Consider the following 18922-nt stretch of genomic DNA (forward strand, 5'->3'; position numbering starts at 1 on the left):
GAACGGTGCATTTGCTCAGCTGGCATTCCAGGTACTAACTGTTGATGTATGAAGTCCAGGACCTGCGCTACCTTCTTATGAGTCCTTATCTTTAAGCTGGGCTTGGACTGGGATGTGGGGACAACCCTTGGAATAAAGAGGATTGTCCTGTGTAAAGTAGGATGCATGACCAACCTTGGAGGGGTACTGTATGTTTGTCTTCACCCACAGTGTACATCTGGCTTTCACATGGTTTGCACAATAGATGTACATGATAGATGCACCATTGTTGTATTACTTTTAACATTTTTATTATAAGCCACCTGTGAGGGCTTGCCCTAAATGGCTGGGGATAAACAGGATAAAATGCATTTAAAAAAAATATTGGCAAGCTGTGCCTGGATTTTGGCCTGGAGGTGTGTTTCTGATGCTAGTGCTCTCCATCGGTGGATGTTCCCAGTCCATCTCAGCATTGTAGAATCATTTTTAAAGCTTGTACTGGAGCTGAAGAAATGATCCTATTTAGAGAGACTGTGGGAGCAATCCTATGGCCGCTAGACAGTGGCTAGACAGCCATAGGATATCTTATTTTCTGGGAACCGACCTCAGAGCCCATGCTACGAGGTCATTTCCCAGAGAACCAACCACCCCCCACTTTTGCGCTGCCTTGGAGGTAGCGCGGAACAGCCCCATCCTCTGTGCTCACAAAAGGAGCATGGCGCGGCCAAAAAGGGGCGTTCCCAATGTCTGAGGGCATTTTGGGGTGGGGAGGGCGGAAATGCCCGTATGACACATCCAATGTGTCTCGTACAGCAGCTTCCTTCCCTGCTTGCCCCCCCCCCCCATGGCTAGACAGCCAAAATCGGCTGTCTAGCAGAAAATGCAGGGCAGGGAGAGTGCGGAGGGAACAATCCCCTCCGTGCTTCTCCTGCCCTGCACTGGATAGGTGGTTGCCTCCAAGTTCGGAGATGGCCGCCTATGTGAATAGGATTGCACCCTGCCTCTGTCATTCTCAATGACGTCTGTAATGTGCCCTCACTTTCTGTGTGAGCTTCTAATTTCAAAAACGCCAAACAAAACTCAGTCTTCCTGTCCAACTCCTCCTCACTTACCTTCAGCTGATGGAAGAAGCACAAAATGCAGAAAGCTGATTGGATCAAGGCTACACCCGCCATGTTCAGGGATGTGTGAATCAGCAAAATTCAGGTTCCTTGATGAGGTTCTCCAGTTTCCATCCCAAAGCTTGTTCTGACTAGTGTCCATATCAGATTGTGAGCTTTGGGTTGTTTTTTTTCTTTGTGCATATTTTTATGCAATTCCCCTCCCATGTACGCATCAGTTGTGCACACTTTTGAAATGTATGCATTTTCCCCATTGATTCAAATGTCTTTGTATGCATTTTTGAAATGTACACCTTTTTCCACGTGTATTTAAAAATGTACCCTTTTCGTTGCTGCACAAATTGCATCGTAAGCTCAGAAACATACAGACTTCAACTGCAGATTGTGTTCAGGCCTGCGTTCAGTTCTGGGAGGCGCCAATTGGCTAAATGCTGATAAAAAAATGAACTGAACAAATTTCTCATATGTACCTTGCACACCATGTTCTCCTTTCCACCCCAGATGCAGCAGTACCTGGGCTCTTCTAGCAGCAACCAACTCTGTTCATCCCCTGCCCCATAACTGCCCAGTCTGGCTAAAGAAAAAGTAAAGATGCTCTGATGCATGTAGTTTCTGCAGGACTTTATTCTCACTGCTCAAATACAATGGGGACTACCCAAGTTCTTCAACAAAGGCTATACAAGCAAATAGGACTCTATAGGCCACATCACACATGACTCCAAGGGCATCAAGGCAGCTTAAAGCTCCCTCAGTCTAAGGCTGGGACTTGTCATCTAGGAGAACCCAGTATTATGGCTTCAAGAAGTCAGCAAGGAGGGAGGGAAAACAACAATAACCCTCTCTTCCTCTCAGGAAACAGGAGCTTGCTTTCCTCCAGCTGACACTTGAAGCTAACTTGAGAACATGAAAGGCCTTGTAGGCCATTGGAGCTTTATAGTTGGGCTTCTGCAGGGCAGGAACTGTGGGAGCTCAGGGATACCAGAGCCTGAAAGATGGCCCAGAAATGCCTCAGGCCTGCCAGTAGAATTGGCTCCAGCGATGTTTCCCTAGGATCTCATGGTTTCTGCTTCAGCCTGAGGGAGTTGTCCAGGGCAGCCAACTGGTGCAGGAAACCCCTGTTGGGGATGATGCCCCGGTGATCCTTGACGGTTTTTATGGCCTCCACCAAAGTCAAGTGGTGGTAAATCATGAGGTAGGCGAGGACCAGGGTGGCTGATCTGCTCACCCCCACAGCACAGTGAACAAGGATCCTCCCTGTGGGAAGAAGCAAGGAGATTTCAGAAGAGGTCTACACTGAATGTTAGTCGAGGTCTTTTGGCTCCAGTAATTTAGGAGATGGTGTGTGTACCTCTCCAAAGGTCTCTTACAGAAGGCCGCTCTAAATGCCTCCACAAAGAGCAGCCCCTGAAATGCACCACCCAACCTTAGCACCCCATTTTCATTTGATACAGGGCACCTAGACGCTGACCATGTCATCATGTCCGAGACGAAGGCTGTATTCTTAGGAGCCACTCTTAGCACCAAAACAGACATAATTTTAGACACAGGTAGCAGCGGTGTCTTTAAAAAAATATCATGTTTTACTCTAGAGTAGGCATAGGGGGGTCTGATCCAGATTGGGACCCTAGCATGAGGGGTAGAGAGACTTTAACCCTTCCTCCTACTGTGGGCTCAATCTGGATTCTGGGCCCCACACCTGCAATTTCTATTGCAGAATAGTTATTCATTTGCTTTATGGATCACTATTTTGCAATAGAAATAGCAGGCAGGGTTCCCCAATCTAGTTTGGACCCACACTGGAGTGGGGAGGAAAGTGTTAAAGACCCACGATCTCCCACACTAGGGTCCTCATCTGGATCAGGCCCCCAGCTCTAGAGTAAAAATCAAAAACCCATTGACACATCTGTTTTGGCCCGTATTCTGCAGATGCTGATCTGGGGCCCAAAAGTGTATTTTGGTGTTCAAGCATTGCTGCCTTCTGGTGGTCAGAGCTTCACAGAGAGCTATGGAGAACCTGTGCGCACACACAGCTGAGCATGCCATGACGTAGTGGAAGCTGGTGGCTCTGACAATATGCGCAAGGCAGCTTAAAGTACGCTAATACAAGAAAACATTTTCGAGTAGTGAGGAGGAGAGTGATTTCACACTTTCATGTTACATCTCTCTTTGGAGCTTCTATACATCATGGCAGTAGAGGCTGATGACTCTGATTTCGGTGCGGCTGTGCATCCATTCTGGCTTTCAGTCAGAACCAGCCAGAACTCTAAGGGAGCTATCCAAGGTGCTGAGCCTATTTTGTGGACAGAGTTCAGCCACCCCACCACCTCCTGCCACAGACTCACCTCCACTCCTGCTCAGCGCCTTATGGATAAAGTCAGCTGCTGGCTCAAAGTAGGGGCTCATGTCGAAGGTGGGCGAGTCGTGTGCCTCAATGCCCAGGTAGCAGATGCCGGTGCCTTCATAGTAATCAGCACCTCCCCGCCACTTGCTGTGTGAAGCATTGAGAATGTGGGTGATGTTCAGGCGTGCCAGCTCACGGCGGTTGGCTGCCATATCTCTGCATGGGGGAGAGGAGGACGTTCCATTACACAGCCATGTTTCCACCCCCATCTCAGGCTTGCCTCTTCCAAGAACGTTTGCTGGTTAGCATTACTGTGCCTTCGGCAATTCAGGTTGAGCCAGTGGACTTTGGTGATGCCGATGTCAGTGGGGCTGTGAATCCGCTCTGGGTTTCAGTCAGAACTCTAAAGGAGCTACCCAAGGTGCCAAACCTATTTTGGGGGATTGGGTTCAGCACCGTGGATGGCTCCTTTAGAGCTCTGGCTGGTTCTGGCCGAAACCCAGAGTGGGGTCACAGCCCCACTGACATCGGAGCCACCAGGTTCCATTGGTTTGAAGGGTATGTGGGTGTCGTGTTATCGGTGGCGTAGTCGTCACGTTGAGCTTAGCTGAAATCCTGACAGTAGCTGGAGAGAAATGAATTTTCCGAGCAACAATGTATTGTATTTGGGGGGGGGGGGGCTTGGTCCTGAATGGGCAATCAAGACCCTTTAGCATTACAAAAGACCTGCTCCTGGTGGAGATGAACACCTCTAGAACTGGTTTGTTGATATGGATCTGCACAGCTGCCTGCATGATTGGACTCCCCTTGGGGTCTATGGGGACTGTCATAAAAACATAAGAGCCAGGCTGGATCAGACCAAGGGCTGGCCATTCTGTTCACACAGTGGCCAACCAGCTGCCCATGGGAAACCCACAAGTACGACACAAGTGCAACAGCACCCTCCCACCCATGTTCCCCAGCGACTGGTGTACATAAGTATACTGCCTCTGATACTGGAGGTAGCATAGAGCCATCAGGACTAGTAGCCATTGATAGCCTTCTCCTCCAGGAATTTCTCCAACCCCCTTTTAAAACCCTCCAAATTGGTGGCCATCACTATGTCTTGTTGTACCAAAGTCCATAGTTTAACTGTGCGCCACCTAATTATGCGCTGTCCTTCCTTTTATCTGTCCTGAATCATGATGAGCTCCTGCACTTCACCACCGCATGCTACCATATTCATTGCTGGCAGCTGGGCTTTCCCTTGTCCTTTTGGACCTCCATTATACTTTGGTCCTCCTTTCTAATGAGTTGTGCTTCTAAAGGCGAAGACCCCTGAGACACCATCAATAATAATAATAATAATAATAATAATAATAATGCTTAATATTTGTATAATTCATTCAGGGATAGGCAGCCTGGTGCCCCTCAGATGTTTTGGACTATATCTCCTACCAGCCACAGCCAGCATGGCCAATGGTCAGGGATAATGGGGGTTGTAGTCAAAAACATCTGAGGGGCACTTTTCAAGTGTTCAAAGGCATTCACATATTTATAGCTGTAACCATTACAACAGCCCTGTAAGTTACGCCAGCATTTTATCCCCCATATTGCAGATGCTGGGAACTGAGGCTGAGAGAGAGTGGCTTGCCTAAAGCCACCTGGCGAGATCATGGCAGTGGTGAGATTTGAGCCAGGTAGCTCAATCTTTTAGGCAGCAATCCTATACCTATTTACCTGGGAGTAAGCCCCATTGAGCTCAGTGGGACTTTCTTTGGAGTAGACATGCCCAAGATTGCATGGTTATCTACTGTGCTACAATTTAACATGTCTGTTGAATATTTTTACTTAAATAACAACTGTGGGAGTCCTGATCTGGGTTGGAACTATGGGAAATGTTTCAGCCCTTTCCTCCTATGCCACAGACCCAACCACCCCACAAATCTTCCCCCATTGGTGCCAATAGAAAATTCCTTCTTGCAGTACATAGGAGCTTGTTGGAGGGGGCTGAGGGACAGGACTGCAGAACAGGGGGAAAGGGTTAGATTACAGGTACAGAATCTCAGGCCCGGGGACCAATTTGGCCCCTGGGTTGCCCCAAAAGGCTCTGCCCCCTTTCCCCCAACTGGCTTCCCAGTTTCTGTGCAGTTCTTTCCCCGTTCTAAAAGGTGAAAATGCCTCTCCTAAGGCATGGTTACTGGCAGGAAGAGCTGTAAACTACAATATGCTGGCATCCTTGGTATTTTCAGCTCTACCCCTCTTGTCTTCAGCCCTGCCCACAACCACGATGCAGCCCCCAAGAGTTTCTCCAAAATGGGATTTGGCCCTCAGGCTGAAAGAGGTCCAACACCCCGGCTATGCACTATGACCCCAATCCTGAATGCCCCCCTGCCCCCATGGCTTCAATGCTGCTGCCCTGTATTCCTAACCACCTTCCCCATGCTGCAGTGATAGGGCTTGGACTCCAGCATGAGTTTTAATAGGTCCTGGAAGTGTCCTTAGTTATGAGTGACAGTTCAAAGTTGTTTTTAGCTATATGTTGCTTATGCATATTGTCTGTGTGCTTTTATGTAAATGCCTTTTACACTTTTTATATTGTATTTAAGGTTTTAACTTCTGTAAACTGCCCAGAGAGCTTCAGCTGTGGGGCGGTATAGAAACGCAATAAATGACAACAACAACAACAACAACAACAACAACGACAATGACATCTGGGCTTGCACGTACTGATCGCCCAGGTAGAGCCCTGGCCAGACTTCATCAGCATGGTTGCAGGCTGTCTTCCCTGTGTACAGCAGCCTCTCCAGCTCAAAGATGCTGAGGATGGGGTGGCTGATGGTGTCGTCATGGGTCTTCTGGACGGGAGCCCGGGATGAGGCATTCCGGGAGAACCGGGACATGAAGGCCATTGGTGCAGCACAGCCCCCCGTCGCATCCCGGTCCTCTGGAGGGGGCTGAGCTGGGGCCGGGACAGTGTTTCTGCTGTGACCACCACCCACGGTCAGTTTCTAAGCTGAAAGAGAAGCAGAGATGGTATCAGTGAAGCCACATCAGAGCCTGGGATCCCATGGGCAGCTCCTGCAGCCTCTGCCTTCAGTGCCTCCATCCTGATCCTGTAAACGATGAGAAGAAGGCAGGCAGAACCAAGAAGGAGTCCACTTGAGGTCCAGGGTACTGAGTGGGGTGAGTGAAGGGTTAGAGCAAGGGTGTTGAACCGCTTTCAGCCTGAGGGCTGAATTACATTTTGGAGAAGTTCTCGGGGGCTGCATTCCAGTGGTGGGTGGAGCCAAAGGTGAAAGGGGGTGGCCAAAGGTGCTGGGACAAAAATAGCAGCATATTTTGGCATAAAGCACTTACTGCCAGTAACTAAGCTTTAGGAGAGCCATTTCAGAAGGGACAGGGAGCAAGGGCGGGATTGCACAAAAGCTGGAAAACCACCAAGTGGTCAGGGGAAAGGGCGTCACCATCTGGGCAATCTTGAAGGGCTGGATTTGGCTCTTGGTCTGAGATTCTCCATCCATCCATCCATCCATCCATCCATCCATCCAGTCATGCTAATCTCCAGCAGGCCATTTCATTTGCCCCCTGTCCCCCCAGGCTTTATCTTTTCTTTTCCAGCTGACCCTCAACATCCTGTGGCTATTTCACCTGCAATTTTTGAGGGTTAGTCATGCTTGACCTCTTAGGGTTTTCCCATTTAGTTATTTATTACATTTATATCCCACCTTTCTTCCACTGTGGAACTCAAGGCGGCTACATGTGGTTCCCAGGTGGTCTCCCCTCCAAGCACTGACCAGACCCAGACCTGCTTAGCTTCAGCAAGGTGGCTGCCTCATGTGCTTTCAGACCATGCCTTGGCACTGTGCCCTATTTCAACAAGCTTTGGGGTTCCCCTGACCATGCTGCTGCTTCCTTCTTGTTTCTCAGTGGCCTCGTTTCAGCTCCAGTCCTCTCAGCACTCACCACCCAAGCTCATGATTAAAGCTGACAGTTGTCACAGACTGTACCTTTTGCACAAAAGCTTCTGCCACAATGAAATGGGTTAGTCTTTAAGGAGCCACAAGATTCGCTGTTCTTGTTCTTTGCAACAAACTAATGTGGTTATTCTGCTGGAAACTGTCAGAGGGAGTGATTTGCAGAGTTCTGGGTTTCAGTTAGAACCAGCCAGAACTTTAAAGGAGCTCTATCTCCATAATTTGCTCAATACCTTGGATAGTTCCTTTAGAGTTCTGGTTGGTTCTGATTGAAACCCAGAATGGATTTACAGCTCCACCAAAATTGGAGCCACCATCCTCCACTGCCCTTTATCTTGTTTTAATGCACAGACTCAATGAAATCAGAATCACCAGCATTCCCTGATAAAGTGGGAGGCCTTGCCCTCAGATTTGGATGCGAGGAAAAGGGGTAGGGAACAATAATCCTTTAGCATCTATTCCTGCTGGTGACCTCACTTGGTTTGACAGATGACACCGTTTCTTTTAATAGCTGTTTAAGCAATCCAGCCTTTCATCCAGTGTACATTTCGACCACATGGCATCATATAAAATCCTCCTATCCCCCATAACATACAGATATATGTACTGAATTGGTACCTGATGCTAAGTGTTGTGCTTAGCTGCTAAGAGTATCTATTTGGCTAGCAAAATCAGTCTGTCTTATTGGCAAATCAAATCACAGGACATCTTTAAGAAGACGGGTGAATTTTAAAGTTCTAAATACACTAGCATTTTGAGAGTGAGATGTGGTGTGGCCAAAAAAGAAAAAGAAAACAACAACCACAAAAAAGGCAAATTAATGCCTCCTAGGGGCCAAACTAGATATGACACACAGTTGCTTATATCCTCTCAAAAATATATATGCAAATCTATGCTTTCTTTTGTCCTCTTTTGGGATGATGGATGAGTGGCTGCCCTACCTATCTTTGTGTCCATGTGCTTGTATTCGCATGCACAGGCATGACAGACAAGGTGCATTCCCTTCCTGGGTGCTCTGAACCTTGAAGAAAGACAAGCCTAGACACTCATCTTAGCACGTTTGCTGAAGGCATTCTCAAAAAATAGAAAAGAAGGCTAAAATAGGCACAGGGGTTTATCAGGGACAGGGATCAGAAAATAGGAACTATCCCTGATTAATTGGACAGCTGGATTGTACACTGTTTGGCCTGATCACGAAAAAGACCTGTAAGGTCCGCAGACATCTTGGGCTTGGTAGCCGTGTAAACACAACTGCTGGGATGGCTGATCATTAAGCCCAGAGAAATACAGTCAGGAACCCGCTGAGTCCACTGTCTTTCAGTCTGCTTGCTTGCTTCTTTTGCGGGGTGAGGGCTGAGATTTACTCCACGCCGGATTGCTAGTCTCCTAGGACAAAATGTAAATCTGTTTCCTGTTCAAAGAAACTAACAACCCCCCCCCCCGACCCTAACCCCCACTTCCCTGCGAATCAACAGGCATTCAAACGTTTTGCATGTGTTTTAACAGATTAACATGCGCAAAGGAGAGAAGGTGGGCTGCTTTTTCGTGGCTTTGGATGGCTGAGGAGCACAGCTGCTGCTTTCTTTCAAAAACATTGTTTTGCCAGCTCAGGGGCTGCCAAGGCTAGCATAGTAATGAGAAAGGCTGGCAGGTGCTAGGCGCTTTGGACAAAGACCCAGGAACCTGGGGAGACAAAGAAAATCAAGATATTTCCCCTCTGGCACTGACCCCATTACATGCCAGGGAGAAGAAAGAGTCCCCCCCCCTCCACCCCGGCCCTCTCGCTGCCTTTAGGGCAGGGGTATTGAACCTCTTTCAGCCAGAAGGCTGGATTCCATTTTAGTGAAGCTCTTGGGGGCCACTTTCCAATGGTGGGCAGGATTGAAAGGGCCACAGGCAGCAGGGGCGTGGTCAAAACACCGGCATATTTCAGCTTTTAATGCTCTTAATGCCAGTAGCTAAGCCTTACGAGAAGCATTTCAGGATGAGGAAAACTCTTCCTAAAAGCCAGGAAACTGCCAAACGATCGGTGGCTGGGGGAAATAGGTGTGAGGCCGGGGGGAGGGGGCGTGGCCTCTGGGGAGTCCCAGAGGGCTAGATTTGGCCCCCAGGTCTGAGGTTCTGCACCCCTGCTTTAGGATGCAGCTCTGATTTCTCAGTAGGAGGGCACAAAGAAGATGTTAAGGGACCCTATTACATTCCAGGGGGCAAAGGAGAGGACCCCCCCCTTGGGCCCTCTTTTGCTATATTTGGGCAGGAAACATAGCTCTGTGGGAAGAGTGCATATTTTGCAGGCAGAAGGTCACAGGTTCAATCCCTGGCAACTCTGGTAGCAGGGGAAGTCCTCTGCTGGAGACCCTGAAAAGCTTCTATCAGTCACAGTAGACAATTCTGGGCTACATGGACAAACCATGTGACCTGGTATAAGGCAGTTTCCAGAATAAGCAGGTTGTCTTTCCACGTTCTCAGAATCAAGGGGGGATGAGTGGTTTTGCTTTCCTCCCAGGGACATCTGAGGTATAGTTTGTGCCAGAACTCACCAGGGCCACAGGACAGAATCTGTTTCCTATGTCTTGGAATGTATGAAGTCATCATAAAGAAAGGAGATCCCTTGAGAACGTGCAGTGTTCTGTTCTCTGGCCACTTAGTAACCACAACTGAACCTCCATAGAGCAGGACATTAGGGAGCTCTGGTATCTCTCCTTTTAGAACGTGTGCCAGACTGTCATTGTTTGTGACAATCGATCCAATTCTCTGCCTGCCCCTCCTGCTGCCTAGTGTTCTCTGCAGTTGCCAGGAGCTTCTTTTCTGAATTTTGGGAGGGATTCAAGCATGCCACTTCCCAGCTCCATTCCTCTATCACAATCATGTCAAGGGGAACTGCTGGCATAATCCACTTCTAGCAATGGAAAAAGGTTAGAGATGCTGGCATGGGTAGTAACCTGTTCTTGGAGGGTTTGAGTATCACAACTGCAGCTTTGCAGAAGTTGTTTAGGTCAGGAACACAGAAAGCTGCCTTACAGAGGAATCTGCAAGCGATCCAAATGAGCTTGGATTTTTGTGAATTTGACCTGTGGATTCTGCAGTAGACTGGCTTTTTCCGAGTTGCAGAGATTCTGCAGATGTGCAAACCAGTTTTTTATTTGGAGGGATTTGCACAAGTGTGCACTTGTGCTAATGTGCACTTGTGCAGGTGCACACGTCTGGTCATGCACACTTCTACTAATGTACTAATGCACATTAGTGCAAGTGCGCATTTGGAGATGAACAAATTCCTGTACAAAAAATTGTCCGATTCTGTCAATGAGTGGGCGGTGGCACGAAAGATGATTGATAATCATCAAAACAGATGGAACAGGTTTAACAAAATCTGTACATCCTTAACAGCAGGTCAGACCATTCGTTCATCAAGCCCACCGTTGCCTATTCTGATTGGCAGCAGCTCTCTGGTGTCTTCAGCAGAGGTCTTTCCCACCACATGCTTTTGTTGTTTATTCGGTCAGTCGCTTCCGACTCTTCGTGACTTCATGGACCAGCCCACGCCAGAGCTTCCTGTCAGCCGTCACCACCCCCAGCTCCCCCAAGGTCGAGTCCGTCACCTCCAGAATATCATCCATCCATCTTGCCCTTGGTCGACCCCTCTACCTTTTGCCTTCCACTTTCCATCAGCATCTTCTCCAGGGTATCCTGTCTTCTCATGATGTGGCCAAAGTACTTCAGTTTTGCCTTTCATATCATTCCCTCAAGTGAGCAGTCTGGCTTTATTTCCTGGGGTATGGACTGGTTTGATCTTCTTGCAGTCCAAGGCACTCTCAGAATTTTCCTCCAGCACCACAGTTCAAAAGCATCTATCTTCCTTCGCTCAGCCTTCCTTATGGTCCAGCTCTCGCAGCCATAGGTTACTACGGGGAATACCATTGCTTTCACTATGCGGACCTTGGTTGTCAGTGTGCTATCTCTGCTCTTCACTGAGTGTCTTAACCACTTGCTACCTGACTCATTTAACTGGTTATGTCAGAGATTGAACTTGTGACCTTCTGCATGCAAACCATGTGCTCTACCACTGAGCCAAGGCTGGCCCTACCGTTCAGGTCACTGAACCTCTGTCTCAGGTGGTGAACCCCCCCTCCCAAGAGGTTGGCCCTCAGGAAGGGTGGCCATGTGTGCTCTTCAGAGGATAGTCCCCTATTTGAAAGGCTGCCAGAGGGTTGCCCTCTGTTTTGAAGGCATCCTCCATTTGAAGGGCAGCCCAGTCCAAGTCCACTTTCAGGATAAAGAACCACCAGAAGGAAGTTTCCCATCAACAGCACCGGGATGGAAGACTGAACGAGGCACACAGGTCACCTGGGCATGGTCTTCCCCACTAGGATGAGATGTGCTGCATTGCTATTTCAATTATAACAATAATTTCTAAATTTGCATCTATACATATCCATTAGCAATGGTATTCCCCGTAGTCACCTATGGCTGCGAGAGCTGGACCATAAGGAAGGCTGAGCGAAGGAAGATAGATGCTTTTGAACTGTGGTGCTGGAGGAAAATGCTGAGAGTGCCTTGGACTGCAAGAAGATCCAACCAGTCCATACTCCAGGAAATAAAGCCAGACTGCTCACTTGGGGGAAGGATATTAAAGGCAAAACTGAAGTACTTTGGCCACATCATGAGAAGACAGGACACCCTGGAGACGATGCTGATGCTAGGGAAAGTGGAAGGCAAAAGGAAGAGGGGCCGACCAAGGGCAAGATGGATGGGTGATATTCTGGAGGTGACGGACTCGACCTTGGGGGAGCTGGGGGTGGTGACGGCTGACAAGAAGCTCTGGCGTGGGCTGGTCCATGAAGTCATGAAGAGTCGGAAGCGACTGAACGAATAAACAACAAACATACAAGTGTTATGCAAATCAGTGTCCTCTTTTGTCCTCTTTTTTGGGGTAGTGCATGTCTTCTTTTCTGGCAATTCACAAGTGGCACCCTACCTTGCTCCCCGCCCCCATTGCTACTGAACTGAGCTGCACCGATCTATGGTCCTTTTTCACTGTGATGCTGACATGAGTTGGATATCAAGAGTAGGTTTCTTTGCTGTTGGGTTTGGCACAGGGAAAAATTCGCAGCAACACAATGGAAGAAAAGCCTGAACTTACCAATGCAAGGGGTATCAGCTCCTGTTGACAATTATACGCATACACTGACAACCCCCTCTCTACTGAATCATCCGGAGATGAATAATTGCTTCTGAACCCCCTCGCATCAGTGAATTTAGACTATGGTCAACTGAGCCATTTATGTATTCATGTATGCATGTATTAATTAATGATAATAATAATAATAATTTGCATTATTATCCCGCCTTTTTTCCTCCAAGTAACCCAAAGCGGCATACATAATCCTCCTCTCCATTTTATCCTCACAACAACCCTGTAAATTAGATTAGGCTGGGAGTCTGCGACTGGCCCAAAGTCACCCAATAAGCCTCATTTCCCAGTGAGTGGGGACTAGAACCCATGTCTCCCAAGTCCCAGTCCAACACTTTAACCACGACACCACACTGGCTCTTTAGAATTTAGCTCTCTCACTGTAATAGCTGAACTTTAACCCATGAGTCTGGAAGCAAAGTGAGGCCATGCTCAGACAGGACGGTGCTTTCTACGTACTCCCTAGCTATGTAGACGTATACTAGTTTGTGGATTAAACACAAACAAATACAGAACAGCTCAGTGATGACTGAGCATGCTCAGTGGCTGCTACCAGATTGTGAAGCAGGGCATTTTAAAAAAGTGTGTGTGTGTATGTGTGTGTGTGTTTTGCTTGAGCCCCTGACAGTTTACAGCAGGGCTGGTGGACGACCTTTTTTCTATTGAGGCCCTCATTCCCTCAGGGATAATCTATGGGGTAGGCACATGCTGGTGGTGGGTAAGGCTGAAGCCACCAAGCAATTGGGCCTGGAGTCAAATGTGGGTTGGGATACCCTTTTTCTTTCCCTCCTTCTACCACACCCTTTTCTTTCTCTAGAGCTGGCGTCAAGGGTAGGCGTGGTTGGGTACCTGCCGGGGGCCCATAATCCAGCAGGGGCTCCCTGCCAGGAGCACCCTGGAGTTGTTCCACCTCTTCACCTATGCAACCTGCTCTTTCACCTGCCTCTCACTCTGGCCCAGATGACAACGGTGGTGAGAGGGAGGATGCCACAGCCTGCTTGCTCACTGGCTCTCTTCCTGTCAAGCCAGCAAGTGGCAGCAATGATGAGAAGGAGGAGGCGGAGGAGCTATCTCAGCCTGGTGACAATGGCAGTGAGAAATGAGGGCCCAAGGAGGATGTCTTCCCAAGGACCCTCCAAAACCTATATCCAGCTCTCTCCCTGTCATTTTATGCCTTCCCGCTTTCTTTCTCTCCCCCTTCTTTTTATGCCTTCTTCTCCTCCTCCTTCTCCTTCCCCTCCTCCTCCTCTCTCTCTCTCTCCCCCCCCCCCGCCCAGTGGGCTGCAGGGAAAGAGACAGCTTGCTCTTGCCAGAAGTTTGAACTGCTTGCTCACATAGGGCTTTTGAAATTAGGTTGAGGGCTGCAGGTTGCTCAGCCCTGGTTTATACTCTACAGGAGGGGGGCAGTGGGATGAATGCTGTGAGTGTTACAAACCCTCTCCTCCCATCACAATACTAAGAGTTTCAGGAGGAGGAAAGGCAAAAAGGAAACCACATTACTTTCTTGCTATATAGCAAAAAAGCATTATGGTTTGGGGCTGACAGCCAGCCTGAAAGCTGAGCCTTTTAGAACTATATAGCACAGTGGAGGAAAGATTTCAGCAGGATGGGAAAGAAAAAAAGTGGTCTTTTCCTCCTTCCCCCATCTCGAAGCCTCCTTCCCACACCATTCTGTGAGCCCTGAACACCAGTACGAAGTGCCTATACCAAACTGTCCTCTGGTTGGAGGCTGGGGATTAGAGATGTCAGAATCAGTAAAACCTGAGCTCTCCAAAGTCTTCTGAATTTCATACTGAAGCTTGTTTTGAGTCGAGTCTGTATCAGATCATAAGATTTGTTTTTTTTTCTTACACATGACAATCCAGGCATATTTACATGCATATTTCTCCAAATGTATGCATCAGTTGTGCACATCTTTGAAATGTACACATTCTTCTCCCATTGATTAAAGAGTATTTGTGTGCATTTTTCAAAAGTTAATGTTTTTTTCATGCACATTTTTCAAATGCACACATGCTGTCAAACACATTTGTTTTGGTCCATGATTCATATTCCAAGCTTGGAAATCTACAGACTTCGACCGTGTTTGGTCTGGAAGGTATGAACTGCATAAATCCCGATAAAAAATGAACAGAAATGAATTTTTCATACATCCCTACTGGGGAAACACTGGCATGTTTTGTTATGGGTCCCTTACATGCTTTGCTTTATGCCAGATTCAGAAAAAGGGCTGTTGCACCAATTCACTAGGAAAACAACAACAAGAAGAAGAAGAAGAAGAAGAAGAAGAAATCATAGCAGAAAACAATAAAAGACCTGGAATGTTTATTTAGTTCAACAATGCGATAAAGGCTTTCTTCACATGGAGCTTTTATTCTGCGATTGAGATTGCTCCTTCATGGAAGTTTGCGGGCTCTTGACATGATGCCATGACCCTCCAAGGCATCTCCTGTATTAAGTGCTCTTTGTTCAATTTTAAATAGATCACAGATAATGAGCTATCAAATTACCCTGTTGTGTTCCTCTTGAGTTCCCTCCGTGAAAAGAGGAAAAGCAGCAAGAAGAAGAGCGAGATCAATGAAAGATATGGAAGACTCAGATACGAGGAGAAGCAGGGGGAAAGGAGAGAGGGGAAAGGAAGCACATGAAAAAGGGAGTCGTTGTGATCCTTCATTTAGAACGGAAGCAGAAAGCCCCATTTAAATGCAGGATTTTAGGCTGGTGTAGAGATGCCCAAAATTGTCCCAAAGTGTTTGGAACATCAACAGATTCTTTCTATCTAGAAAGAATTTTATATATATGCAAAATATACAAAGCCATGCAGAATAACAAAGAAAACAAAGGCTGTGCCTTATGTTGGAGATTCATATTCCAGTGGTTTACAAATAAAACCCAATGTTCTACAATATTCTTTTTCTCTTTTATAGTTAAGTCAGCTGAAGAAGCAAAATGTTAGGGGCGGCAGGGGGTGGGAGTGAAGGTAACGTGCTCACTGGTAGCAGGCCACAGTGTAAAGACCTTGCCAACAGCTGTGCAAAGTTCTCCCAATCCCAAAGAAGACAGGCTGCAAATGACTGCGAGTGCATGAACAATATTGCCAGCTGTCAAACTAGCTCAGCCAATCAAGTAGCCTTTTTCGCGCATTATCCGTGAGCAGGGCCATCGTGCATAGAAGGTGGCACAGGACTGCACTGCTGGCCCTGCCCTGGCATTGATTCCATCCTCTGCTAGCTCTATCCTCCCAGTGTCTGCATGTTGAACGTGGATGTCTGCAAACATCCTGACCTGAAAGATCACTTCCTCCCATATGTGCCTGCCTGGACCCTAAGATCATCCTCAGCAGTCCTTCTCCATGAGCCCCCGCCAAAGGAAGTGAGGCAGGTCACTACCAGGAGGAGGGCCTTTTCTGCTGTGGCACCCTGGCTGAGCTCCCTAGAAAGGTTCACCTGGCACCTACGTTGTACTTCTTCTGGTGCCAGGTGAAGTCCTTTTTATTCTCCCAGTATTTTAGTATTTTAGCATTTTAGCATTTCTTAGTCTTTTAGCTCTGGTGTTTTAAAACTGCACTTTAAATCTCTGCACTGTTGCTAGTTTTTATTCTGGTTGTATTGTTATATTGTGGTTTTAAGCTTTCATATTTTATATTGTTTTGTGCTGTGCTTTGTGGTTTTAATTTTTGTGAACTGCCCAGAGAGCTTCAGCTATTGGGCGGTATAGCAATGAAATAAATAAATAAAATACATGAAATAGCTGAATAATTGGATATTGAGGGGTGTGTGTGTGTCTGTGTGTGTGACATCGGGAGTGGGACCAATAACATGGTCCCACCCTTCCTTCTATGTGGGATAAGAACATAAGAAGAGCCCTGCTGGATCAAACCAAGGGTCCATCCAGTCCAGCATTCTGTTTACGAAGTGGTCAACCAGCTGTTGACCAGGAACCCACAAGCAGGGCATGAGCGCAACAGCACCCTCCCACCCATGTTTCCCAGCAACTGGTGTACATAGGCTCACTGCCTCTGGTACTGGAGGTAGCACATATCTATCAAGACTAGAAGCCATTAACAGCCTTTTCCTCCAGGATAGCCCTACATGTGTACAATGCATGAAAAGGGCTGATGTCAGAGGCTTCACTGCCACAAAAGCAATACAGTATAGATTAGCATTAGACTGCAGCTGGAGTTGCACGCATGCGCAACAGCAGTTGAGCCCATTTGGACCAAGTTTGATTCATGTCCAAGTAACACCCTTAAGATCAGTCTTCCTATTTCAATAAAATATTTGTTTTAAATTCACAAACAAATCATGTGGTACAGTTTCTTCAATAATGGCAACCCAAAAGGAATAAGCTTACGGCCATTCCCATGGCACAGACCTTAAACACACAGGACCCTCTTAATCAGGTCCCCACTTTCAGCACATGCATACAGTGGTATAGTTCAAAGAGCTTTACATACATTACTTGGCCATAATCAATATAAACAACCCTGTAAGGTAGGCCAGTACCATTATCTCTACAGTGATGCTGAGACGGAGAGAGCTTGTCAAAGGCCATCCAGTGAGTTCATAAGAACGTTCTGCTTCATAGGTTAACCACATTATAACAGCCCTCATTTGGCCTGTGTCTTTGGCAGCAAGACCATTTCATTTCAAAAAGATTGGCAAGGGATGCCCATTTAGCACAGAGAGAACTGAGCATTTAGGGAGACCCTTCCAGAATGCAGCTTTGATTCTATGTACCCCATTGCGTGCCCTAAGCCAGCCCATGTCATGATAGATGCAAGGGCCCCTTGTGTCCTGCATGAGGTCGTGCACAATGCATTCCTCTTTTAAAGTTCCCAGTGGAGCACTAGCAGAGAGAAAAGTGCCTCTTTGTTCCTGCTTGTTGTTTTGCCTGACTCGCTTTCCACTCCTCCAGCCTCATTACACAAGCAAAAGAAGGAGCCATGTTCCTTTCCTGTGCAAATCTCTTGTTGCTATTAATCTTTTGCGCAGGGCTTCATGTACACAACACACAACATGACTGCCTTATTTTATCCCTCCTCGCAACAGCTGCACATGGGAGGCCATGGCTGTTCCCACTTTCCAGAGGCAGAAAAACAAGGCTGAGTTTGGAGCTTGCCCAAGGTACCCTACTTAACCTGAAGGTGAGGTTGATTTCTTGACACCCCCTTCTGGGCCAATTTCTTGACACCCCTCTCCCAGCTGCGCATGGGAGGCCATGGCTGTTCCCACTTTCCAGAGGCAGAAAAACAAGACTGAATTTGGAGCTTGCCCAAGGTACCCTGCTTAACCTAAAGGTGAGGTCGATTTCTTGACAGCCCCCTTCAGGTCTCAACCCAATGCTCTCCATCCGCTGGGTGCATTGTGCTGGCGTTCGGTCCAACCGATATTTCAAAAATAAGGAGCCCTATGGCGCTCCGACATGTCTGGAAGGAAAAGCTGTCCATTAAGTTTGGTGAGGCGGGGATATTTAGGGATGAGAGACTATTTCTTCAAGATCAGGGATGTCTCCTGAAAAAAACGTGACCTGCAGAAGCCCCACCCCTGTGCATATCAAACAAGTGATGCATCAGGCTCCCTTTAAAATAAAAATAAATCCATTCCCCATGCACTTGGGATGAAGTTAGTCAGTAGGGGGGTAAATACCACAGTTGCTTTCAGGTCACACACTCAGTCAGACCGCTCTCCCACCCGCCCCCAACCAAGCCCCCGTTCTGCCAAAGTTCTGCCACAGACACCCACCAGACACCGAGACACGCACGCATGACACAGAATAGCTTGTCGGCTTCTCATGGCAGATTCTCAGAAGGAAGGCAGATCTCAGCTTCAGTTTGCTGACACCTTGCAGGAGCAGAGCCAAGGCCACCCGCTTGTTGTCGGGTGAGGGATGCACACAAAGAGAGAGAGAGGGAGACAGACAGACAGACAGACAGCTGGCCGTATTCCTTTACCTTTGTCAAGGCTGTGATTTTCCGCATCCAGGAGAGGAAGGTTGTGTCAAATCTAGTCCGCCATCTCCTTCTCTCCCACTTCTCTTTGCTGCTGCTGCTGCTGCTGCTGCTGCTACTGACGCTGTTGCTACTGAAGGAGGGGGAAAAGGCTGCTGTCTCAACATCTATTTTAAGCCCTGGCATGTCCAGGGGCAGATTTGTTTCCTATCAGAGACAGTGAATGGGTGAGGAGAGGAAAGGAGCCAGAGGGAGATAGCCAGTCTGACGGAGGCACGTGTGGACAGGCACGCCATGACACGCGCACTCACATTGGTCTGCACGCGATGCGGCCACCTGTGCGACAGGGCAAAAAGGCCCAGTGCAAAGCTTTCCTTGGACTGA

At 47.8% G+C, this 18922-nt stretch overlaps 1 protein-coding gene across 1 annotated transcript; it reads right to left on the minus strand.

The window, feature by feature from the left end:
* Positions 1–1701: 1701 nt before the first annotated feature.
* Positions 1702–18628, minus strand: DUSP26 (dual specificity phosphatase 26). Its single transcript, XM_084808173.1, has 4 exons — positions 18542–18628; positions 6151–6436; positions 3443–3657; positions 1702–2354 (listed from the first exon to the last, which is right to left on the minus strand). Exons 2-4 carry the CDS (start codon positions 6330–6332, stop codon positions 2155–2157), a joined length of 597 nt encoding a protein of 198 aa, XP_084664299.1. The 5' UTR covers positions 6333–6436; positions 18542–18628; the 3' UTR covers positions 1702–2154.
* Between the last annotated feature and the right edge of the window lie 294 nt (positions 18629–18922).

This window comes from Heloderma suspectum, chromosome 6, assembly GCF_057233095.1.
Source record: "Heloderma suspectum isolate Gila_16-S chromosome 6, 16-S_ref, whole genome shotgun sequence".
NCBI lineage: Eukaryota > Metazoa > Chordata > Lepidosauria > Squamata > Helodermatidae > Heloderma > Heloderma suspectum.

What these genes read in the sequence shown, in the direction of transcription:
- DUSP26 (XM_084808173.1), bottom strand. Translation starts at nt 6,332, where the DNA reads ATGGCCTTCATGTCCCGGTTCTCCCGGAATGCCTCATCCCGGGCTCCC. An exon ending in GGGCTCTACCTGGGCGATCA is followed by an intron (nt 3,658 to 6,150) that starts GTACGTGCAAGC and finishes TCCCCCATGCAG; the next exon opens with AGATATGGCAGCCAACCGCC. An exon ending in GGCGCTGAGCAGGAGTGGAG is followed by an intron (nt 2,355 to 3,442) that starts GTGAGTCTGTGG and finishes TTCTTCCCACAG; the next exon opens with GGAGGATCCTTGTTCACTGT.